This window comes from Phoenix dactylifera, chromosome 11 (genome assembly GCF_009389715.1).
Source record: "Phoenix dactylifera cultivar Barhee BC4 chromosome 11, palm_55x_up_171113_PBpolish2nd_filt_p, whole genome shotgun sequence".
Lineage (NCBI taxonomy): Eukaryota > Viridiplantae > Streptophyta > Magnoliopsida > Arecales > Arecaceae > Phoenix > Phoenix dactylifera.
Window position 1 is genome coordinate 11,364,448 of NC_052402.1, and position 24,192 is coordinate 11,388,639.

Consider the following 24,192-nt stretch of genomic DNA (forward strand, 5'->3'; position numbering starts at 1 on the left):
TCTACCATAAGGGTAAGGCGGACCACTCGGCGAGATTTCTCCGCCGCCGCAAGACGGAAATAATGGCGGGCCTCCTCCTCCGCGGTCTCCGGTCGGCGAGCCGCAAGAACCTTCCCTTCCCCTCCACCCTTCTCTCGCCCCTCCCCTTCCCTTCCTCCCGTCCTCCACCGCCGCCCCTCCGCCTCTTCTCCACCGCCGCTGCCCGCGCCTCGGCCGCCGACGCCACCGGGAGCTCGCTCGACCCAAGCAGGCTCCGGAACGTGGCCGTGATAGCACACGTCGACCATGGGAAGACCACCCTAATGGACCGGCTCCTCCGCCAGTGCGGCGCCGACATCCCCCACGAGCGGGCCCTAGACTCCATCAGCCTCGAGCGCGAGCGGGGCATCACCATCGCTTCCAAGGCAAGACCCCAAGCACTAGTTCTTGAGAAACAGCGATTTTTTCTTTTTTCCTTTGGATTTCCTAGAACTCGAGGAAGCTGGATTTCTTGGCCAAGAATCTTGTTTTTGAGTTCAATGGATGATGCCCTTCGAATTTGATAATTTTAAATAAATTTAGTTCTGCAGTCAATTCATCAAACAGCTTGTTTCTGTGTGTCGATCATTGGATTTATGTAATCCACTTTTGAATATAATTCTTTATCTTTATGTTTGTCTTTTAGGTTACATCGATTTCTTGGAAGGATAATGAGCTTAACATGGTTGATACCCCTGGCCATGCTGATTTTGGGGGTGAAGTAAGTGATCTTGATGAATCCCGCTGAATTGCTTATCAATATGAACATGATGTGTTTCTTGATTTTAGCAAGTTGTTGCTGTTGATATATGATATTGATGCATAGGTCGAGCGAGTTGTGGGAATGGTTGAGGGAGCTGTCTTAGTTGTTGATGCTGGGGAAGGTCCCCTCGCGCAAACAAAGTTCGTTCTTGCAAAAGCTTTGAAGTATGGGCTGCGTCCAATTCTCCTTCTGAATAAAGTTGACAGACCTGCAGGTATGGTTCACTTGGATTTCATATTGGATATGATATCATTATGATATATGAAAAAGTAATTGGGTGAAAAGTAATGCCTCAGCCACCAGTTATTGGACTGTGGGCTGTGGCTTCACTAGAAGTCACTGTGGCCTTATGAAGGTGTATGCTAGAAGAGTCTAAGCAGTGGACTTAAAGGGTATGTCTGTGAAGTTTTGTAGGCATCATATTTATGCAATTTTAAGATAATGGATGAAGGGGTATGTAATTGCCAATGTTGAAGGTTTCACATTCGAGACATGAGATTGCTATAGGTTTTAGGTAAATTGTCTTCAAGAAGATAAAGCTCCTGCTTGGGATCCATTTTACACAAAATTTGGACAGTTATGAAAGCTAAGGAAAAGAGGGGAATGAAAGTTTGTTTGGATGTGGCAGAGTACTTCGCACAGAGAGAAGGAAGAAAGTAGCAAGCTGTTGTTATTTATTTCTTCAGAAAGGCTCCTTTTCCTATATAATTGAAGGAAACAATCTGCTGCCTATGACCCTACCTATACTTTTAAAGCCAACATTTTAATTATCTTTTATTTTTTTAATTTAAACTACATTTTCCTTTTCTCATCTCATTATATCACATTGCATGGTAATGGAAATCTACCAACAGGCCAGCTGCTACTGTCCCTAAAATTCCCTGATTAGATTGGGTCTTACTTTTAAGCCCACAATAACCGATTAATGTATATACAAAATAATAAGCATCACCAACATTTGGCCATGCATAGAGTCCAAAAGACGCTAAATTAAAGCTTCTCTACCCACTTTTATAACTATTTCATCATTGGGACGAGTTTTTGATGGTAAGAGATACTTTTTGGGACTGTTAAACAGGGCGCTTTTTCGGACTGTTAAACAACAACACACGCAAATGCATGTTACTATTTCGTCTTAATATGAACTGCAATTTGATGTTCGTCAGTCTGACCTTGGAGGCATAAATATATTAACATCTTACACTTCCTTTTGATTCGTTTGCGTTGTTTACATGTTCCATTATGTGATGTGAGCCTTCATGCATGGTTGGACTTACATCATATGCAAAATTCTGTGACATGGAATTCAATATTTTCAGTTTGCATGAATCTCTTTTTAAGAGAGCATTATTCAACTAGCTGTGATTGGCATATATAGTACGAGTACCAACCAAATATAGTTTGACATGAGGAATCCCAACTTAGAATATTGTGACGTTGCAATGAAGCACATTAGGTGGTTGATTCCGCCTACCATGCCTAAGCAATCTTGATGCATCATTTCAGTGGCTATCATGTTCTCATCACATGGATGGGCCCTGGAGTGAACCCAGATTGTAGTCAATCATACGCCATGGACAATATTTAATGCTCCTAAATGAAGCATTAATTTGATAGGGACCATGGCAAGGTCCGCAATCTCGGTGCTAGGTATCGTATCGGTATCTTATTGGTACGATACTGGTACGATACGGTACATTTTTGAGTTGAAATAGCTTTCTAATTATTTTTCTCAATTTTCATCTCGACATACCTCGGTATAGGCGGTACGGGGCTTTTATTGACTTGAAGGTGTGTTTCGTACCGGTTTTCTTCCGGTCCGGTACGGTATGTTCCGTACCAGACAATATGGCAGACCTTAGATCATGGTATGCCGAATTGGGCCGAACTGCCCGGTTCATCCTGTACCAAACCAAACCTGCGCGAAATTGGCATGGTTTAGTTGGTATTTTTGAAAAAGGCATGAATCTGATTCGGAGCGAAACCGGTGCTTTCGGTGCAAATTGTCCGGTTCGCACCAGTTTGAACCATTTCGGGAGCCCTCTTTCAGTAATAGAGAAGCCCAAGGCATCGGTTTCAATGTCATTTTGTTTGAACCGGTTCATATTTGTGTGGGTCAAAGGTGCATATTTGTGTGGGTCAAAGGTGCATATTTGTGTGGGTCAAAGGTGCTTCTGTACGGGTGTAAGCGGTTGAGAGAGAGAGAGAGAGAGAGAGAGAGAGAGAGGGAGTATGTGTCAAGTTTGTAAATTTTACATGTAATGAAGTAATTAAGCTTTGTTCTTGAGTTGACTGTAAATGAAAAATTGTATATTAATCTTAACTATCCAGCTATCCACATATGTTGGGGAATTTTCCTTGGTATTTAGGTATTTAGTCTGTCTGCCCCCTATGCATGTATGGAGGACCAATGCACATCCATTTCTCTGTAATCAGAGTCAGATTTTATTTGCCACTCTTATGTCACCTATTAATTGGAGGTGAGAGGATGTGGGTTTAGGATGTGGATCCAAAAATGGGTTAGATGCTTGTTAAATTGGTGTAGAATCCACTAAGGCTGCATTTGCTTGAAGAATCAACTTTGTTATATGATAAAATTTGGAGCTATGCTGCGAAACATGTTAAAATTTTTTTGAATAGCATTATTTTGGTCAATATGGGTTAAACCCTTGTAACCAGAACAACTTTTTTTTTTCTTCTATGCACACATGCACGTGCTTCTGCATGCATATGTGCAATCAACTAGGTTTTTTATAACCCAAGAACAATAACATTTTGGACGGGTACTGAGCAACAGGGATAGCTATCCCACCTTTCTCTATCTTGCAAGTCCGCATGCACACATAGGCTAAAGTTACAAAGGATTATTATGGGGTTGTACAAGCGACCTTTTTGTAAGATTTTTGTCCCTAATGAGAAACAACTCGGGACAATCAAGAGCCCACATGTATAATAGGAGATCTAATACTTGTCTCTCCCTAAGTTTTGTATATTTTATAAACTCGTCTCTTTAACCTTTTTGGAAGAAAGAATCCATAAATCCCAAACTTGGAGGTGGAAAAATCAGATGTACAAACTTTATGAAGCCTAGCTCGCACAAAATTTGATCTCTTGTGATGTTGAATACTTGGATTTGAAGCTCGGGAACTTTGCTATTGCGTGAAAGAGGAATTTACAAATCTTTGTGGAGTCTTGATTAGGGTTAAGAATGGGCTTGGGCTAGTTCAAGACCTATCGAGCTGGGCTGGCTTCCTATCGTGCATTGGGTAAGCCTGAGCTTGTTTTGATTGGGCTCGGGCCTAAAAAGGCCTGAATAAATTTCAGGTCAGGCTTGGGTTGATCCTTGGCCCAACCCGAGCCTAGCCTAAAGCTCGAACCCAACTTTTGGCTTCAAGTCCAAGCCTGAAACTTGATCCGATCTTGGCCCGAATTCATTATTAGAATCTTTTGCTAGTAGTCTTTTAGGTTGGGCTCAAGCATTTTTTGGCCAATCGGGCCAAGAATTTTAGGTCAATTGGGCCATTTGGGCTGGACCCGACCTTTCGACCCAAATGGGCTTAGGCTTCTAGCTAAGCCACGCTCGGGCCATGATTTGGAAAGAAATTTCAGGTCTAAGCTTGGCCCCAAGCCCCCATAAAAGTTTTTGGGTTCAGGCTCGGGTAAGTCCTATCTTGATTATAGCCCTAGTTTTGATATGCATTTGAAACTTGGTGGGGTGTTACCTGGGAACTTTTTTTCCAGGATTTTTGCTTGTGAGATTAAAAAGTTTGTACATGATTGAGATGCACATCAAACTTGGTAAGTTATCTGGGAACCTTTATAAAAGGTTGAACTAATTTCAATTAAATTTTAGTATATTGAAGGCTTGATGGTAGGAAATCTGCTGGTACTTAAAAGTTCAAACACTCATGAACCGGCAAGCATGCCAACATCTCTTTCTTTCAACTTTCCATCTAAAAGAGCTGCCCATTATGTTTGCCAATCTTGCCACTGGATCACAACCCCAAACCCTTGCTCCCAACACAAACAAATAAAAAAACAAAAAGTGCATATCTCCATGTAAACATTTAAGATCTTCTTTTTTTTTTTTCGGCTAATGCGGGTAGATCATACCTGACGAGTACGGATGCACCCAATAAAATCAGAAACATTTAAGATCTTCTCAATTGTCTCTAAAGGCTAGATAATTAACGATTATCTTTTATATTTGTTAGCTGGATGCTTCCTATGAGACCTTCACATGAATTCTCTCTCCCTTTCCTTCCCCCCTCTCTCTCTCTTTTTGCACGTGTCTCCCCTCGTATGTGTACACAAATGCATACTCTGGTGTTTAGCCTTTAGTTAAGACCTTTAGTTAAATGGTGGTATAAGAATAAATTTCTTTGTTCTTTAAAAGTTGATGCGAGGATATAATTCCTTTTATTTATTTATTTATTTTTGTTTTGACAATTGTTCATCACTTTATTGTGCTTAACCATTTTGCAGTATCTGAGGAGACATGCGATGAAGTTGAGAGTTTGGTATTTGATCTGTTTGCAAACCTTGGTGCCACAGGTGCACTTAAATTTTCAAAGATATTAACTTTTCTCACATGACCTGAATATATCATTAACTTACATATAAGTTCAAATCCTGATGACATCCATTTAATTTTGGCTTCACAGAGGAACAGCTTGATTTTCCAGTTCTTTATGCATCTGCCAAAGAAGGATGGGCTTCCTTAACTTTTACTAAAAATCCTGCCGATGATGCAAGGAACATGTCACCGTTGCTTGATACCATTATAAGACATGTCCCTCCGCCATCAGCAAGCCTTGAGGCTCCTTTCCAAATGCTGGTTAGTCTGAGTGTGATGTTGCGATCATAGTTTACATCTGCCATACTCTTCATTTTCATTTCTTTATTTATTCATATCAAATTGGTTTTCATAGGACGAGATTGTTTCGCCTATCATAACATGTACTTTTGCTGTTTCTTTCACTCTTCTGCTGTGCCTGTCCATAACTTATTTGTCTAATTTTTTTGTTGGAGGGATTTGAAAGACGATATTGAGCTGCAACCATTTATTTTTGATTTATTGACTTGCAATGGATATTAAAGTTGTAATTGAAATGATTGGCAGTTAGTCAAGGTTGTCAATCATGGGAAGTTTCTTTGATTATCATCAGCTGTATTTCAGCTTATCTACTAATGTGATGTTCTCTTAGATTTGGTTTAAACTTTTTTTTTTTGTGTGGTAGTAATGAAAAGTTCCAGAAACAATTTTGTACCATGGACATGATTGATTTTGCAGTGCAGGCGTCTCCCTTATATTTTCTATCTTTATGACCAAACAGTACTTTGACCTCAATAGTAAGATATTGCAGCTATGGAAAAATCATTTATGTATCTTAAGTAGTGTGCAGTTTTGAAGATCCTAGCCCTTTTTATTCTGAAGGCTCACCTTTGTTTTCATTTCCTTTTTAATTCAAACCTTGAAAGACATGATTATAGTCTCTTGCAGGTTTCCATGATGGAGCGTGATTTTTATCTTGGAAGAATATTGACAGGACGAATATCATCAGGAGCTCTTCATATTGGAGACAAAATTCATGGTCTTCGTCATACAGATAATGGACTCGAGAAAATTGAGGAAGGAAAGGTTTGATGTCATTCTGTATATTTAGGGCATTTTAGAGGGCTTTGCATTCATGTCTGAAATGCTTTTTAATGTTTTAACAAGTCAAAGCCACTTATGCTTGTGAGTTAACCAATAATGTAGGTCACAAAGCTTATGAAAAAGAAGGGCACTAGCGTGGTCATGATCGACAGTGCAGGGGCTGGAGATATAATTTCAATGGCTGGATTAATGAATCCATCAATTGGTCACACTGTAGCAAATGTAGAGGTAGACATATGTCACTTACCCTTCCTACAGATTTAATTTATGCATTTTTTAACTGTTTATTTCATTAGAAAGTCTTGCCAAAAGATAATGTTGACTTGTTCCATTTGTTCTGTGGTCGAAGTTGTTCCTTTGTTGTAACTATTACTTTATTTACCTGAAATACGTAAAAGCTATAATGTGGGGAGAGGATTTTCCCTAGACATGCTAGAATTTAGTAGTCTTGCGAAATTGCTATTGCCGGCAAGGGTTTCTGTTTGCTAATTTTCTTTTTGGTGGGATTCTATGGATAGCACTAATGGACTGTGTGGCATGTCATTGATCTTGAAAGCATATTCGGTAGCCTAGGCAGCTATGCTCTTGAAACCTTCTTGATACATGACAGTTGCCTATGATTAAGAGACAGATTCAGTAGCCTCAGAAATCCACTTCACAGACATGATATTCTCTATTTATTGCCATAGCCATATCTGTAAAGCCTTTCTCCAAATATCTGAGCTCAGCAGTATAAATTATAAGAATATTACATGCACATGGGCACATAGTTGTGGGTGGTTGGGTTGCTGTGGATGCATTGAAATGGGTCAGCATATCTTATTAGTATGTATTTTCAATATTACTTTGTTGATTATTTCCTTTACCTACAACATGATTCAATTTAAGAAATATAGGGTACATGGCTACTTTGTGCTGACTGATGACTGCAAACACAGGTCATGACTGCATTGCCGACTGTCGAGTTAGATCCTCCAACAATTTCTATGACTTTTGGTGTCAATGATTCTCCACTGGCTGGCCGTGATGGGATCCATGTAAGTGGCAATATCAATCAATTAATCTTTAATTAGTTTTTCTTGATTTATGTATTATGGGCAATTCAATCTCCTGATACAATTGTTTTAACTTCTTGTGTGCTGTGTCGGTCTTAGTCCCAGACAACATCATATGTATGAAAGCATAGTTCTCTGCATGAGCTTACATTTGTTACACTGCTAAATTGGAATCAGCACGGTCCTTGTTATAACACATGCTTGATTGTTGCGACTCTTTATGATGCACCATATAGGGACTTACAAATAGAAGTTGTCATCATTTGTTTATTGTGCTGCGTGGCTTTCTTTTGAATTTAAGATGCAGTTCTCAAAGGATAATGTGTAATAAATGAATATTGTATATTGATGCCTGTTTTGAGTACTGACTTAATTACTAAATGGTCACTGAATGAAGTCAACTAAAAAAAATCATCATCTGTTAATTGTAATGAATTTTGCATCATCACAACTCCAAGGTACATAATTCGATCTAACTTGGGGTAGGAATTGATTTATTGAATCTGGGTATTCCTGTCATTTTGTTTGCAGTTTGCAGTCTTGGAATCTGAGGTATTTAGACAGTTCCTATCATGAACTTTTACATATAAAATGCTTTTCTTTATCACTGTATTTATTAGATATTGGACCAGGAGGACAACTGATTGAGGTTTTGAGGTTGGACTAGTTGTATCATGAATTATTGAATCATCTTTGCACACCAGAACTGGACACTTATTGGGCCAGGCCTGAACCTAGTGTTGAGGGCCAACATGCTGGCCTGAGCCTGGCCAGACCGGAAAATTCCAAGTGGCAGACCAGGCCAGCTTAGCCTGGCCATACCTAGTGCATGAGTCAAACCAATGTTGTCTGGTTGCGACAAAAGAGGGAGAGGGAAGCGGGGAAGGAGTCATGTAGAGGATGGACTTATTGGGTGCTGGGTGCTGCTGGTGGTAAGGAAGAGGGGAAGAGGAAGAGGAAGATGGGTCCATATTGATTGAGAGTTGTCCTTTGCATGACTAGGGTATGCTTGCATACTTGTGTGTTCGTGTGTGTGCGTGCATGCGTGCGCACGCATGTGTATGTGTGTGTGAGAGAGAAAGAGAGAGAGATCCGAGAAACGGGAGTGGAGGTGATGGGATAGGTTTTGGCATGGAGGGTTTTTAGATAAAAATGGGGAGAGGTGGATAGGGTTATAGTATCATTAGTATGTATGGTTATATTATTATAATGTATCATTAATATAAAATAATCTTTGGTGTTATAAAAACTTTAAATATGAAGATTCTGGTTACATAGTGGTTCATTTGATAATAGCATTTGTTGATTTCCATGTTTGAGATATTTGACTTTATTGATTACTCATTCTGTGTCTTAACTGATTCTGTTTTGATGTGTTCAGACTTCAGATACCCTTCATAACCTTTGCCTTAGACACCATCTTCAACTTTTCTGCTTATATTTGTATAAAATTTATTTTTAGTCAATGGAATATAAAGTGTATTACTGTGTCCACTTCTAATATGGTTAGTTTTCTTCTTATATTGCTTATGTAGGTCTTGATTATCCTTAATATTCATTCTTCAATCTTTATCTCTTGTCCTTATGTCTCATCCTCATGAATGTTACAATTTACAGTTGACTGGAGGAAAAATTGGTGATCGTCTGACGGCAGAGGCAGAAACAAATCTTGCTATCAATGTTCGTCCTGGAGCATTATCAGATTCATATGAAGTTCAAGGGAGGGGCGAGCTTCAGTTGGGTCTGTATCTTCGATATTTTTGTTTCAATCCTTTTTCTTATAAAATGTTTAAATCTGACATTTAACTTTTTTTAATTTCCTTTTTGCTAATCATTTCTTACATATAGTTTTTCTTATCAATTTCTTATAAAAAATTTTGCTTTAATTTAGATTTAGTTTAATCTATCCTTATGGCAACATGGTCCTTGTGCGATGTCTTTGTGAAACTTTAGGTATTTTGATTGAAAACATGAGGCGTGAAGGTTTTGAACTCTCCATTTCACCCCCAAGAGTCATGTAAGTTTTTGGTATTGCAATGCAACAGTATCTTCTCTTCATTGTTCCTCTTCCTTTTATTTCATCCCTTAGTTTTAGTGCCGTATACATTTCTTTATTGTTGGTTCTTTTTGTTTTGTTAATAGAACTTTTGGAGCTAATGTCAGAGTGATTCTTATTAGCATGTAAAGCCAAATGTATGCAGTTTGGTGTAGGAAAAATATACTCGATGCTGGTTAGGTTTAGAGAGAGAGAGAGTAATTAGCCATACCTGATGTCCTAGTCTGGAAGAATATAAGATTAGGTCAACTAGTCAGCCCATGTTGACATCCCTAGAGATAACCGATAAATAAGATTGCAGAAGGATGAATTTAATTGTCACACCTCTAGGATTCATTGCTTTGACAGGAGTCATTACCTTTGAGGGTGAAGTGATGCCCAATGTGTGACATAACGTGATTGAGTTTGAGGGCAGAGGTTTCAATGGGAGGGGCAAGTATGGAGACAAGCATGGGGTGAAAAGCTAATTTGATGTAGTTATGAAGCCACATGAATAATGAGGCAGTAGAGGGATGGATGCAGTAATAAATGGTTGAACACACAATCGATGCCTACTAGCGAACAAAAGTTATGGTTGTGTTGTGTGTCATCGCATCCACCAACCAAATGAGTTAGGGCCAATAAAGTTGGGTCTAAATTTTAAAATAGCTAAAAATGACAACATGGAAGGAATAAAATGTTGAGTAATGATAGCAATGCAAACTCTGGAAGTGATGCAAAAGCTGAAACCAAGACCAGCCATATATACTGCCCATAAGCATGTGTGAGGCTGACTGGTAATGAGGTGCAAGATGTCCTACAAAAGCAACCAATCTGGAGTTACACAGGACAGTATGCAGTAAAATGAAAGGCCACTCACATCACATAATAGGTTGAGTCTTTAATGCAAACCATGATGAAACTTAAAAAGGCGACACTTGGATACCATGTATCTGTAGAGAATAGGAAGAAAGCCCAACTTAAATAAGATCACCAAGCATAGTTCGTCGTATCGGCCTGAATCAGGGCAGTACGGGATGTACCGTACCAATTCGGTATTAGTACCCAGTACAGGTGGCGTACCGATACTCGGTACATAAAAAAGATTCCGTATCGTATCGTACCGATATAGTGCTAGTGTGGCACCAGTACGGACAAGTTTTGCTGAACCGGGCCAAACCGCCTGATTCAAGCAGTACTGAACAAACCCGGTGCGAAATCAGGTCGGTTCGTCATTCATATTCGGTTTCGGCCTCCACCGGCCAGAACTGATATTGGATGACCGATTCCGGCCGGAACCGATTCTTTACTGCCCGAAATCAGCCAGAACCGTCCGGTTCGCACCGAGTCAAGCCGGTTTCGAACCGGGTTGGGTATGGGCCACCTACCACTGCCCTATCAGTTCGGTCTAGTACCGAATTAGTACCAAATCGTATTGGGCGCCGACCGGTACAGATTTTGGTACTGATTAGACGGACTTTGGGTACGGAGTTCGGTACCGAGACTGCGAACCTTGTTATCAAGTATGAAGACATGATCCTTGAGAAAAGCTAATATTGTTGATTTAAGGACAACTCAAACCATGCAACCTAAAAGCGTAATTGAAGATTATAGTGAGATAATGCCTTTAATGTTTGAAGAGTATTCCTGGATGGGAATATGTAAAAAATATAATGATATCTAACATGTGAATAGATAATATAGCATGGTCAAGATGGTGTGAATCAAAGACTGATACTAAAGGCTTGAGACGTGATTGGAGGACTAGCTGGCCAAGCCATTCAATTGAAGAAAGTGATTGAATTGGGAAACAAGATAAATCTGTGTTCTAGATGCGATCGACATACAAAATTGCAAGGACAATACATTTACTGTGTCTAATTAAAGAAGCCAAAGGATAGACTGGCCGAGAGGGTGCTTGTATGGCCGAGTCTTGTCACTATGAAGAAGATTTTGCCATCCCTAGATCTTAAGAGGTACTTTATAAAATAGAGGCTAAACAAAAATGAATAAAGAGAAAAAAGCTTCCCCCTGGCAGAAAAAAAGCCGAATTAGGATCTTGGAAGCTTTCAGATCTGTTAAAAAGAGCAAAGTTTGAAGTTGCACATCCTAGGACGAAAGGAGGTAGGCAATGGCCAAAGAGCTAAACCAAGAAACTTTAGAAACTCAAAGCGCCGAAAATCCATATTTGGAAGCACAAAACACCATAAGAATGCAACTTATCTGCTTCATATTTAATGAAAGTGCAAGCTTGTAGATGTTAATAATTTGGAAATGGGGAAACGGGTTATACTGGTAGAAGAGAGTCAAATCAGATTGGTTGAGATAGAATATTGTGTGATAACTCAACCTAGGAAGAAAAAGGTGTTTTAGTCCCCAGTAAAAGCATGGATTGAGATGTTGTGTATACCAGCCCTGTACTTGTTGGTACATTCTATACCGGCCATGAGCCGGTACATAGGTGCGGCTGTGCACCCACTATTAGCAAACTGGGCCAGAATTTTGCTGTATTGAGGTGTATCGAACCCCTACCATCAGTACACTTCTTTTATTTGTTTATTTTATTTTTGCCCTTTTTCAATGAGGTGTATTGAGGCATACATTCCCATATTGAGGATCATACTATCTGGTTGACCATCAATATAATATAATCCTCAATATTGGAATCCTTGAGGAGAAGAAAAGGTGGTTTGATGACCTTTGGAAGGAACCAGGGTCTCAAGGCTGGCTAGGGACGTGATGGGATATGACTCCATGCACTCTTCATGTTGCAATAGAGAGGATGTTATTAAGCTATTTCAACGAAACATTCTAGATAATTCATTGCACACCATTTAAGCAAACCGGAACCTAAATGCTATTATTTCCATCCAATGAATTTTTGCTGACCAGCTGCTGAATAGTCACCTGAATTCAGAAGAGATCTCTTGTGTGAGTCTGGCAAGGGTATGACAGTTACGAGGTCATGATGACTCAAATCCAGTACTGAAGCCGGAAAGTCCTCCCGAAAAACGAAGGTCGAAATCCCCTCTGCATTGGATGAGCAGATGTTCTTAGGTCTACAGATTTGTCTTTGCAAATTTTCTTAGGTTGTGCTTCTGGGCTAGCATGCATTGAGAAAGTATACACTTTGTACTAGGTCTATCCATCTATCTGCCATTGAAAACCGTATATGAGCCCCCGAAAGGTTGCTTTTGCACAACTTATGTGCATACTTTTATAATTATAATCCATATAAATATTCATAAAATCATGATATAATGCACTGGTATGGACGTATGGTTGTTTTATATGTTCCATATAATGGATATACAAATCTGGATGTTCTATTTCTAACATTTGGAATAACTTAAGATGTATATATGTAATTTCAAAGGAACCATCTGAATTCTCGTCACTTAAATATATTAAATAATATAAATTGTCAACATTGCTAATTATTTTAGCATCAAATATTAAGACCCCATGTTGTCTCTAATCTGAAATGATATGATATTGTTGCCCTGACTTGGAGTATATAGTATCTGGAATAATTGTGATGTCTGAGAGATGTAACATCTGTTTAAATGTTGAAAACATTGTGCATGCATCTATGCATGATGGCCTGCACACACATCAGTCACCATTGTTATCCCTCTACATGCCAATATCTTTTTGTTGCATGAAAAATTGGTATTGTCCAACATGTTGATGTTCTATGCAAGTTCAAGCTGCTTTACTTAGGACACTTTGTAATTTTCTTGGCTATTGATTATTATTTTACTGATTTTCTTGGACAAAGTAATGATATCTTCCTTTCATGGAGTCAGGTATAAAACTGAGAATGGTGAAAAGCTAGAGCCTATAGAAGAAGTAACAGTTGAGGTACAGAAAAGTTTGAATTAATTCTGTAATCCCTTTTTTCCTCAATGGATTGGTAGCTCATCGATGGGTTGAAAATCGCAGGTGAATGACGAGCATGTGGGCCTTGTCATGGAAGCCCTTTCACATAGGCGGGGTGAGGTGATTGACATGGGTCCTGTTCCAGGGAGCAATGGAAGGACTAGACTATCTTTGACTTGTCCATCTAGGTTTGTGACTTCAACATCTCACTAACTTTTTCAATCTAAAAGCATTTTTGACAATCTAGAAGGGGGAAAGCAAATATTGTTCTGCGGTTTTGGATCAAGTCTTGTTTAATCATAATTTGACTTTCTGGTGCATTTTCTCTCCCTTGATTCTGATGAGAATTTTCTGTTGTTTTATGATTCTTTTCATTTGCTCTGTTGCCTATTAATCTCTGGGGAACATGTTATCTAAGGTTGCATGTTTCCTTGTGTATACCAATATGCAATATAATTTCTTGTATGCCTATTTCGAGACATAGGAATTAATCAATTGTACTTTTAGGATTTATTAGTCAACAAAATAGTTCTCTTTATGTGCCTATTGGCCCTCCTAGATTTCATTGCATGTTCTGCTCTTGCCTAAAGCTGTACACTTCAGGAATTGGTGCTGTTTAAGAAATTGATGTATAAGTTGAGAGTTAGTTGTTACATGCTCTCAAACTTTGGTGGATCTTAACTTGATTCATATAGGAAAACCCAAACTTGATGGGATAAGGCTTGTCTACTTTGTTTGTTCTGCGCATCTGCCCTGTTATGCTTCCAGACTTGAGCACATCTACCCTTTCACATCATATGCAACCAGTGTAATGATTTTTTCCAGCAAACAAGATCTACGATTCTACATATTTGAATTTTAAGAAATGCAGTGAAATGATTTTTATTTAAGAAAATCTTGTTGCTGATTCAAGAGGAGAAAGAAAGGACCAATCAATGACCATTATGGCAGTCACAGATGCCTGAAGACAGCGTCTTGTTCGTGCATGTTCAATCTTCGCACATGCTCGATTTGTGGCTTGTTTTGGGTTTTGTTCCTAATTGTGGCTTCTTCCTTTACATATCTCTATTGCTGTGTATATTCGTCGATTTAGCTGTTTCTGCGATATTGGTTGCATTAGGATATCACTTTTAATGTACAGTATATAGAGTTAAAACTATGGATTAAAGTGCCAATAAGCATGTTGATAAGGAAAGGTGTATGCTGTGCTAGCACTGGCACAGTACCAGCTAAAGACCAGTGCTGGCATGTTGCTGTGCCAGTGCATGCCAAGCATGGTACTTATTGTGCCATGCCAAGCTGGCAGGACACTAGCACCTGATACGTCGCTAACTTGTTTCTAATTTGAAACATTATCAAATGATACTGTCACAAAGAAAGAAAGCAAAATTGAAAGTTGAGCTCAAGCTGGCACATGTTGTGTGTATCTTAAGTTGTAACTCGATGACATAAAAATATGAACTCTATAGCTATGAAACTTAGCTGCATTCTCTACCATAATTTAAGATTGACTTTGGATTCAAAATCAGTCAACATGTCATTTCTTATTTATGTATAGGTGGGCGCTTCAACTAGAAAAGAATTGTAGTTATCTAAAGTATAGGTAATTTTGAGAAATATGTGTATATGCTATAACATACTCTATTTCCTTCAAGGATCATAGAGTAAATCACCACAAACATGTAACGTCTCATGCATGGTATGTGGTACCGGTCCGTACTGTTGCATAGTAGCCGTACCATACGATACTAATATGCAGTATTTTTGGGGGCAGTTTTGGGGGTGGGGGGGTGGGGGGCGTTGTACTGAGTATCATTAGTCATTACTGTTGAATTGACCCCCATATCGGGCATATTGACACCATACCATGATGGTACCGGTGCAGGATCTGGTATTGACATTACGAACCTTGCTTTCATGCATTGTTTAACATGATTGTAATATCACTGTAATTGGTTATTCTATATAAACTTTTACTATTCTTGTAGCTTTGAAGCACTTGCTAATATTAAAACTGAAGAAATTAACATGGTGAAGCCTTTTTTCAAGTCTTTTTTATGGATGATGACATCAACAGTGAAACATTTTATTTATTTTTATTTTCTTATGTGATCAGGGGCCTAGTCGGCTACAAAACTGTGTTTAGCAGTGACACCCGTGGCACTGGATTCATGCACCGTGCTTTTTCATGTATGTATGCGTTTTTAAGCAGATATGATATTTTTGACTAAACCTACGCATTTGTCTTATCACTTGTAACATTTTAAGTGTCCTGATTGCTTACATGAATCTTGTCATCCTATATACAATATGAATGTCCATTATAGGTCATCATTTATGCAAGAGAGAAAATGATATATGTAAAATGAAGACTTGTTGTATTAGAAGGAGCTTACATTATTCCCACAACCTTAACATGGTTAGGCTCAGAAGCTCTCAGCAGTAGAGCAAAAACATGTTACTGTAATTACTCCACCAGCTTCGAATATATCTACAGAGATACCCATGAAGTCAATGGAATTTAGAGTGAGAGTTGCAAATCCAAATAGCATTGATACAGTAGAGACATAGCACGCTACTCTAGGGGTGGCATTGGGTTTGGTTGGGTTGGGTTCTGGTCAAAAAACTCTCAACCCATATCCGACCCATTTATAATTAGGTTGGAAAATGTAAAACTCATACTGAACCAATTTATTTTATATAAACCCATATCCACCCACCAACCCATTTAAATTTTGACTCGCCAATCTTATAGTAAAACATGATATTTAAAGATTGCAGACAACAATGTCAAATTTAACTTTAAATATATCATCCTACTTGCAATAACTGAAATATTTAAATATACATACATATGTACGTGAAAATGCATTATATATATATATATATATATATATATATGACAGTCATAAATTAAATTAGTTAATGATAAAACTAGTTCAAATGCAGTCTTAAATCCTAAAATATTGTGGCCCATCCTGCGTATCACTTATAATTTTTTATGAGAAAACAAATCATATGACAAAATTCAGAGAACTATCAATTATATTAGGTTTGGGATTTGGGTGGTTCCCGACTGAATCAACACGGGTAACACACCAGGTTGGGGTCTAAACCCAAACCCACCCATTTATAGTCGCATTGATTTCGGGTTGACCCGGAACTAACCCAAGTAAGAAAAGGTTCCACCTGAACCCATTTTTTTTGGGTAGGTTCGTGCAGGTTGGCTGGTGCTGTCGGATTTTGCCATCCCTACCCTACTCTTTGCCAACCTTCAAATACAAATAATTAAACATATATAACTTTGCTCAAAATACTCAGCCTGATCAAGTATAATGATGTCTATGGTCATACAGATTTTAATCTTTATGGATAGAGTCCTAAGATCATTAGTTTTATCACATACTTTTAAGGAGAACATCTGATATTGTGCATCAATCAAATTTCTGTTTGCTTATATAGTGATTGTGCTAGTATGCCCAGCTGACAGGACAGGAGTATCTAATTTGTTTTACTGACATGTGGATAAACCATTCATTAATGAGCATAACCTTTATATCTTTTGAGTAATTTTGGTTAAAATAAACATTCTATATCTTTTGCAGCATATTCTAAATATCGGGGTCTACTCGGGAATGTTAGAAAAGGGGTATTGGTAAGTCTCTTTTCCATTTCCCTTCGAAGATCTGTTTCAGATAAATCTGACTGGTGTTAAAATAAATTAGACTATATGATTTTATGCATCAAAGTTATTATTCACTATTTTGAAGGAATATAATCATGTGGAACAAGCAAAAAAGTTCTTTTTTTTGGAAATGTCCACACAATTTGGAAAGAAGAAATTTGTGTTTAATCTGAAATTGTTAGCATGCAAATGCGTATCAACAAAATTCCCTTTGTCACAGGGAGTTAACTTGTAGCTTGTGATAGAATATGCATTATGGCATGTACATCTTGGTATTGTTGGATATTGGTCCGTTATTATGACGAGTCTTTACTTGGATTATATTTAATTTCCGTGTAGACTATCTAAGTGTACCATCTTTAATATGTTATCCTACTAATAGAGTTTAGTATTTGTTTATCCTCACATATCTGCTTTATGATCTAGTGAAATTTTAGTCCAACATGTTGAGTTTCATGATAACAAAATATGGAATTGTCATGTTGGACCATTCTTGTCAACTTCTTGTGCGAACCCTGCTTATACCTTGTAGATAATATTATTATATTGAGTCACTGTTAACCATATTCTGTATCTGTATATTTGATGGGCCTGGTAGCCAGGACATCGGTGAAAATAAGTACCTGTAGTCTTCGAGATGGGGGAAATTTACCATATCTTCACTGGATTATGGGGCTGTTGTCTCGATTTTCCTGGGGAAGCCCTAATCTATTCTTATATATTCCATAATTTCCATTCTTGAAATTTTGACCATGCCTTATTTGAGTCTGTGAATAATGATTGGAATTGGTTTTCTAGTTGTGCTTCATAAGTTGGCTTTGAATACCATGACAATACCTCCCTAGGTTTGACAATACCTCTCTAGGTTTGATTTCCTCTTTCATTCTCTACTAGTCTTATGGAATTCTATATTGATTTGTTAGAGCACCATTAAATGTACCAGCCACGATTTACGGTCCGACGTGGTTTTGTTCAAATTAATCTATTATTGAGCAATTTCAGTTATGTACTTGCAAGAGCCTGCTTGAAGGAATTTCAAACCTAGGGATGGCCTGTTTATTGCAGGCCTACATAAGGACTCTGAAGCCAAACATGCCCCTCTGAATAACAGCAGTTTCTGCCAGACTGCCTGAGGACACTTGTCACTCCAACTGAAAGTGTGCCATCAACCTGAAACATATGCACTCATGTAGCAACCAACTGGTTTTGGAAATCTTTCATATGTATGCGAGTTATATAAATTGATTAAGGTCTTAAGCAGGTATCAAGTTCATGCTTTGAACGGCCCTGATCATTAGTTTATGACATAGTTCTCAGAACCTTTCAAGTGTTCTTTTATGAAGCTTAATTGATTTGGACTGTTTATATTATTTGGATATCTGAATGTTCTCCTAAAATATAATTTTTATCAACATTCTATATATTCAAAAATCCAAAAAGATTTTTTAACCTGGTTACTGGTCAAAATACTTGTAACCTAGAGAGAAAATTCTGCTAGTTATTTTTTTGAAGGAAGTCTTTTTATAAATATTTGGTACTCTTGTAATTTATCACATTTTAGGCATAACTTTGACAAATCATTCTGAATATTATAGAATTCGCCTATTCCATGTGATATCTCCAAGTTTTCTATACCATTTCTTTCTTCTTTGATTGTTTGATCTCTGATGATTGAAATTCACCTAAGTTTTCAATAAAATATGATCTTTTCGCTTTGGTAAAGTAATCCACTACTTAAAATTTTGTTACTTTTGCACATAACCAACCACAGAATAATAGACACACTGACACACATTTATATGGAACTTGCTATGTTCGACCTTTTAGCTTCAATACAATTATGTAGTATAACAAATTGTATTAAATTTATAAAATGAGGTTTGGCATGCAAGAATACATGAATTTTGATGTCATTCCACAAGTCACTGGTTTCCGAGGAGTAGTGTGCTCTATTTCTATTACTAGAACAAAGGACAAAGCATGTTGCTTTGCAGAATACATATAATTATGCTTATGATAATATTCTTCGAATTCTTATCCAGTGAAAAAATCATGTTTCTACACCTTATGGACCTAAAAAACTCAGAAAATGCTTCATGAACTGATTTGTCCTACATATGAAATGTTGTACTGCCCCGAACCACCTGCTTCAAGGTGTACCAAGCCGTACCAAGGGTGGACTGGCACAATTCGGTTCGAGAAATCCGGCGAAATGAGGAAGAGGGAGGAGAGAGAGGAGGAAGGGGGAGGGGGGGAGGCCGAGAGAGGGAGAGAGGGTTTTCGAGCATCCTCTCCTTTGACTGCACAAAAATGGGGGGCAGAGCCCCTGTTTCGAAACAAAATAAGGGTTCAACCCCTTGTTTTCTTGCTGCCGAGGAGAGGGGGCTCGAAAACCCCCTCTTTCTCTCGGCCTCTTTCTCTCTCCCCCCTCCCCCTCCTCTCTCTCCCTTCGTATCCCTCCCTCTCTCTCCCTTCTCTCTCTCTCTCCCTGCCTCCCTCCCTCCCTCTCCCTGCCTCCCTCCCTCCCTCTCTTTTCAATGAAACAAAGGCTTCGCCCCTATTTCTATGCAGCTGGTCGAGAGGGGGAAACCCTCCTCCCTCCCTCTCCCGCCCCGACCCTCCCCCTCTCTCTCTCCCTCTCTCGGCCGCTCTCCTCTCTCTCCCTCTCCCGCCCCCTCCCTCCCCCTCTCCCTCTCCCTCCCTCTCTCTTCTTCTGTTCTCTCCCTCCCCCCCACCAACTTTGGTTGTGTCGGTACGGTCTCGAAATGGAAAGACACGGTACTGTTCCATACTGCCGAGCAATCGGTACGAATTTCAATACCGGCACAACATACCTTGGTCCTACCATTCTTTTGTATTGGAGCTTACAAGACACAAATATGCCAGTCTCAAGTGGTTCTTTGTTCTATAGTGCACCCACCTCCAGTATTCTTCAATCTATGATGATAAACTTATGTGAGGACAGATGAATAAAACTGATAGGTGGATTCAAGAACATGCTAGCTAAACAAGCCATCAAACCGTGCTCCCAATTGCATTTGCTTATTTATTTATTTATTTTTTATCTTGTCTATTTGATTGGTTACATGTTAAAACTAACTAGAAAGAAATGCTGCTTTGGTTGCAATTCAACAACTTATGGCTTTACTTCTTCACGGATGGTGATATCCAGTCTTTATAAAATTAGACTTGCAATTGATGGCCCCATTACATCTTGACTCACTATTCATCTTAATTTGCTTCATGAACAGGTATCAGTGGGTAATGGAATCATTACTGCTCATGCACTTATGAGTTTAGAAGCCCGTGGAACTCTCTTTGTCTCTCCTGGCATGGAGGTACATAATCTAGCTATACTTAATTTGTTCAAGATTATCAGATACACTTTTGGATGTGCTTCTTATTTGTTGTTTCTTTTTGTGCGCGCGAAGACATATGAAGGCATGATAGTAGGCGAACACTCCCGTGATACTGATCTTGATGTAAGAAGTTTGTACTCTTGGAATTTGGATGTTCCGTTTCCAACTTTGCTTTTTCTATCAGCACTGAGTTTTGCAACAATTAACCATGTTGACAGATAAATCCTGTAAGAACAAAAGAATTGACGAATATTCGTGCTCCAGGAAAAGATGAAAATGTCAAGCTGACTCCACCTCGTATGGTAATTTTCCTATCAAATTATACATTTTTTTCTAGGAATGTACTGCATATGATTTTTTTGGATCAGGATGTCAAAAAAGGTTTAGCATCTCCAACCAAACTTTGCTTTTAATTAATTCACACAAAATATAAATTGGCTACAGAACATGCATGCATAGAGAAGTTGAAGCTACTTCTTAGGTCTAGGAGCCATTCACTGTAGCAGGACTTATTCTGTCCTGAAATTATTGGGTTAGTTGGATATTTTTGGGAGCCAAAACTTGTTAATTTAATAGTTTGAATTTCTTTCAATGTAATTTTATTATATTTTTCATTTTGATGGATCACATTTTGAGGAATAGGTGAAATAATGACTCAAGAAAGAAAAAATATGATTGTACTGGCTACAAGAAAAGTTCTCATGATAGTCAATATGGGTCCTCACCACCCATCATTGCTTTTATTATGTACCTATATACGCATATATTAAAAGATATCAAATATTTAAAATTCATAATCAAATTTTAAAAACATATTTATAAGGGTAGTTGTAATATAACTCATTTATTTGCTCGAAAGACAAGCTTTATTTCTGCAGTTGAGATCCAATTGACCCAAATTCTTAATTCATGAGTAAGATCTGGCTGTTGAAAGAGAAGTTGGAAAAACTTGTTCGTTCAAGGATGAGCCAGCACCATTGGAAAGCGCATTGAGCAATAATCATTCCAACTGGAGTCACAGACGAGAAAAGTTATAAGTAAAAACACTAATATTGTGTAGTGTATAGAACTGTATTTAAGTGATGCCAATAGGGTTAACATGCAAGAGTCTTCTTCGTTTTCAATTGTCAAAGAATACGCATCTTCATTGGTTAGACTTCTACTTGGCTCCTATTACTTGTTAAAGATCCAAACAACTTTGTCATAGAGTAATTTAATATGGGCAGCAACCATAACCAGATCCTGTTCACCTGACTCGGACTTGACCTGCCAACTCAAAACCCATTGGATTCATGGGTCAGGTATGGTTCCAGCAACCTTCACCCACTGGTGGGTCGTGTTGGCTTGGAGTCAAACATTATGATCTCGCAGGTCAGAATGCAGTCACATTATGATATTATTTTTATATTTTATATCTTTATTTTCTTATAAAAAGGGGAAAAGTTACCCTATCCTCTGGAAACCTGACTCCTGTCCTTTGTCTTCTGCCTTCTCCAATCTCTTCTCCTCCTCCTCCTCTTCCTCTTCCTCCGTTCCATGTCCTACTTTCCCACCATCTTTCTATCCTCTTTCCCTCACTTGCAGCCAGTGCCATTTCCCACCATTGACCCTTGTCCCACCCCATCCTAGGGTTCCCTTCTTCAGTTTCTTATAAAAAGGAGAAATTCCAACTTCTTGGACTGAATAAATGGTTTCGTTCTTCATGTTTCCATCACCCTTATATGCTTCCCCATTTATATGCTCCATCGGAGACATATTGGATATCCATATGGTTACATTTTACAGGTCTAAAAGTCGAGATCTTTTAGTTTGGTAATCCAGTGATATAGGTTCAAATTTTGGAGGAGATTCTGCTGTCTCCTTATTTGCAGCATCCCTAGGTGCCTTCCTTACAAACTTCTCCATGAGTAGCCTTCATTTGAAGACCTAGCATCCATTTTGAGCTACAGCAAAGATTTATTCTTGAAAAATAACACATCAAAATTGAGTGCTCTTTATAATAAAGCCTAGAGCAGTCCCCTGCACCCAATTTGTGACAACTCCTGCAGAACAAGCAACACTTGGTGCTGCCATCTTGGTATTTAGATATTTTTCCTTGAACCGAACCAATGGAACTGCTTTACATGGTCAACTGTAGAGAGCTTATATGCTGTGTTTCTTATGTTTTTCTGTTGATTCAATCACATATTTGGATAGTCTGTTTAAACCATATAGTGCTATCCAAGATCATTATTTGACAAACTATGGTACTAACAATGGTGCTTTATTCTAGTCCACTGACATCTCGTGTCATGTTTTAACCAGGACTTGCTAGGGAGAAGCCCATTTGTTTGGTTGTGGTTGTGCCGACATAGGTATTTGGGGCGCCTATGTTGTTAGTTATGAGATTGCACCTGAGCCAACTTATAGGTCAGGCTAGTTGACTTGAGTCATGATGTTTTGGCTGCACCTGATGAATGGAGTTGATTCGAGGTGTGCTTGAGTAAGGCCCATGTGTTTGGGGCATCAAACATCGAGAAACTTGATCTTAGGTTCCTTAGGTTGGGCCTCAGAGGCAAACATGGACCTAAGCATGATGATTATTCTGTGTAGGTAATACAGATTGTAGAGAAGAATTTCAGTTACTTTCCATTAGTTTTGCATGATAGGTCGTCAGGTGTCATGAACAGTAGGAGATCCAGACTTGGCATATCTTGACGGCTGCGAGAACCTGTGGTTCTCTGAAAATAAGAAGGCATATCAGAACTTTTGAATGGTATATGGTTTATTGACCCCCAAAGTGGCTTATATACTAAGCACGACACGGCACCACTTCACAGTAAGAACTTAATGGGGTCTGTGCTCCACTGTTTTCTCAACATGCGGCTATTATATTTTTAGGAGAATCTTGATGTGCTACTTGCTCTTAAAACTCTTTTTTTATGGTTTATTAGTTATTGAAAGAACTTGGCTATGCAAATTAGCTATCATTCCACTAAGTTAATAGATTGGACTAATTCGCATATATGCCCTACAAGTTTGAGAATTGAAAAGGGAGTTGTTATATTAGTCTCTAGTCTTTGTATATGATGTGTAACTGAGGCATCATGTAGGTGTGAATCATCGATGCCCCATTTTCACATTGTTTTAGTCAAGTCAGTCTTTTAATATTTTTTGGTAAATGCACAAGATGAGTCCCTCACTATGGACAACAATAAATTTGCAGATATCTCTAGAAGAGGCAATTGGATATGTTGCTTCCGATGAGCTTATTGAGGCAAGTCTCCAGTTTCATTTCCAAACTTATTGTGATCTGTCATTTGTATTGACCACTGATAAATGCATGTGCCCCGTGCAGGTAACACCGAAGGCTGTGAGGTTGAGGAAAAGATATCTTGATGCCAATAAACGGAAGATGATGAGAAATAAGCCAAAAGACTGAAGACGTGGCCACCAAGATAATTTGGTATACTTTTTATGTAAGGTTTTCTCATAGCCAGCCAAAAGATTAAAGCCACGGCCACCAAGATAATTTCGTAAATTTTTTATGTAAGGTTTTCTCATAGCTACATGTTATTTATTCATTACGACATTCGTTAGAAAGAAATTTTGAAAATAATATCAAAATATGAGCTGACCATGTATTGTGCGGCAAAATAGATTGAATCAAGATTTCATGTTGCTATTTATTGAAACATGAAAGAGAACGCAGTATAAAAAAATTGCCTTTGCTACTGCTGCCAGCATTCTTGAAGTA

The 24,192-nt window shown here is 38.4% G+C and overlaps 1 protein-coding gene across 2 annotated transcripts; it reads left to right on the top strand.

Moving 5' to 3' along the window:
- LOC103713217 (50S ribosomal subunit assembly factor BipA) lies at nucleotides 1-24,192 on the top strand. 2 transcript variants are annotated; one of them, XM_008800066.4, is made up of 19 exons: nucleotides 2-404; nucleotides 665-739; nucleotides 845-995; nucleotides 5,267-5,335; nucleotides 5,446-5,618; nucleotides 6,285-6,422; nucleotides 6,543-6,668; nucleotides 7,379-7,477; nucleotides 9,113-9,236; nucleotides 9,449-9,512; nucleotides 13,340-13,394; nucleotides 13,476-13,600; nucleotides 15,529-15,602; nucleotides 17,018-17,067; nucleotides 20,349-20,435; nucleotides 20,529-20,579; nucleotides 20,675-20,758; nucleotides 23,662-23,712; nucleotides 23,794-24,189. In XM_008800066.4, the coding sequence occupies exons 1-19, from the start codon at nucleotides 63-65 to the stop codon at nucleotides 23,875-23,877; spliced, it is 2,022 nt and encodes a 673-aa protein (XP_008798288.2). In that variant the 5' UTR covers nucleotides 2-62; the 3' UTR covers nucleotides 23,878-24,189. The 2 variants fall into 2 exon arrangements, with proteins under 2 accessions (XP_026662806.2, XP_008798288.2); XM_026807005.2 differs by having other exon boundaries at nucleotides 1-404; nucleotides 23,662-24,192.

What these genes read in the sequence shown, in the direction of transcription:
- LOC103713217 (XM_026807005.2), top strand. Translation starts at nt 63, where the DNA reads ATGGCGGGCCTCCTCCTCCGCGGTCTCCGGTCGGCGAGCCGCAAGAAC. An exon ending in AGGCTCCTTTCCAAATGCTG is followed by an intron (nt 5,619 to 6,284) that starts GTTAGTCTGAGT and finishes AGTCTCTTGCAG; the next exon opens with GTTTCCATGATGGAGCGTGA. An exon ending in ACACTGTAGCAAATGTAGAG is followed by an intron (nt 6,669 to 7,378) that starts GTAGACATATGT and finishes CTGCAAACACAG; the next exon opens with GTCATGACTGCATTGCCGAC.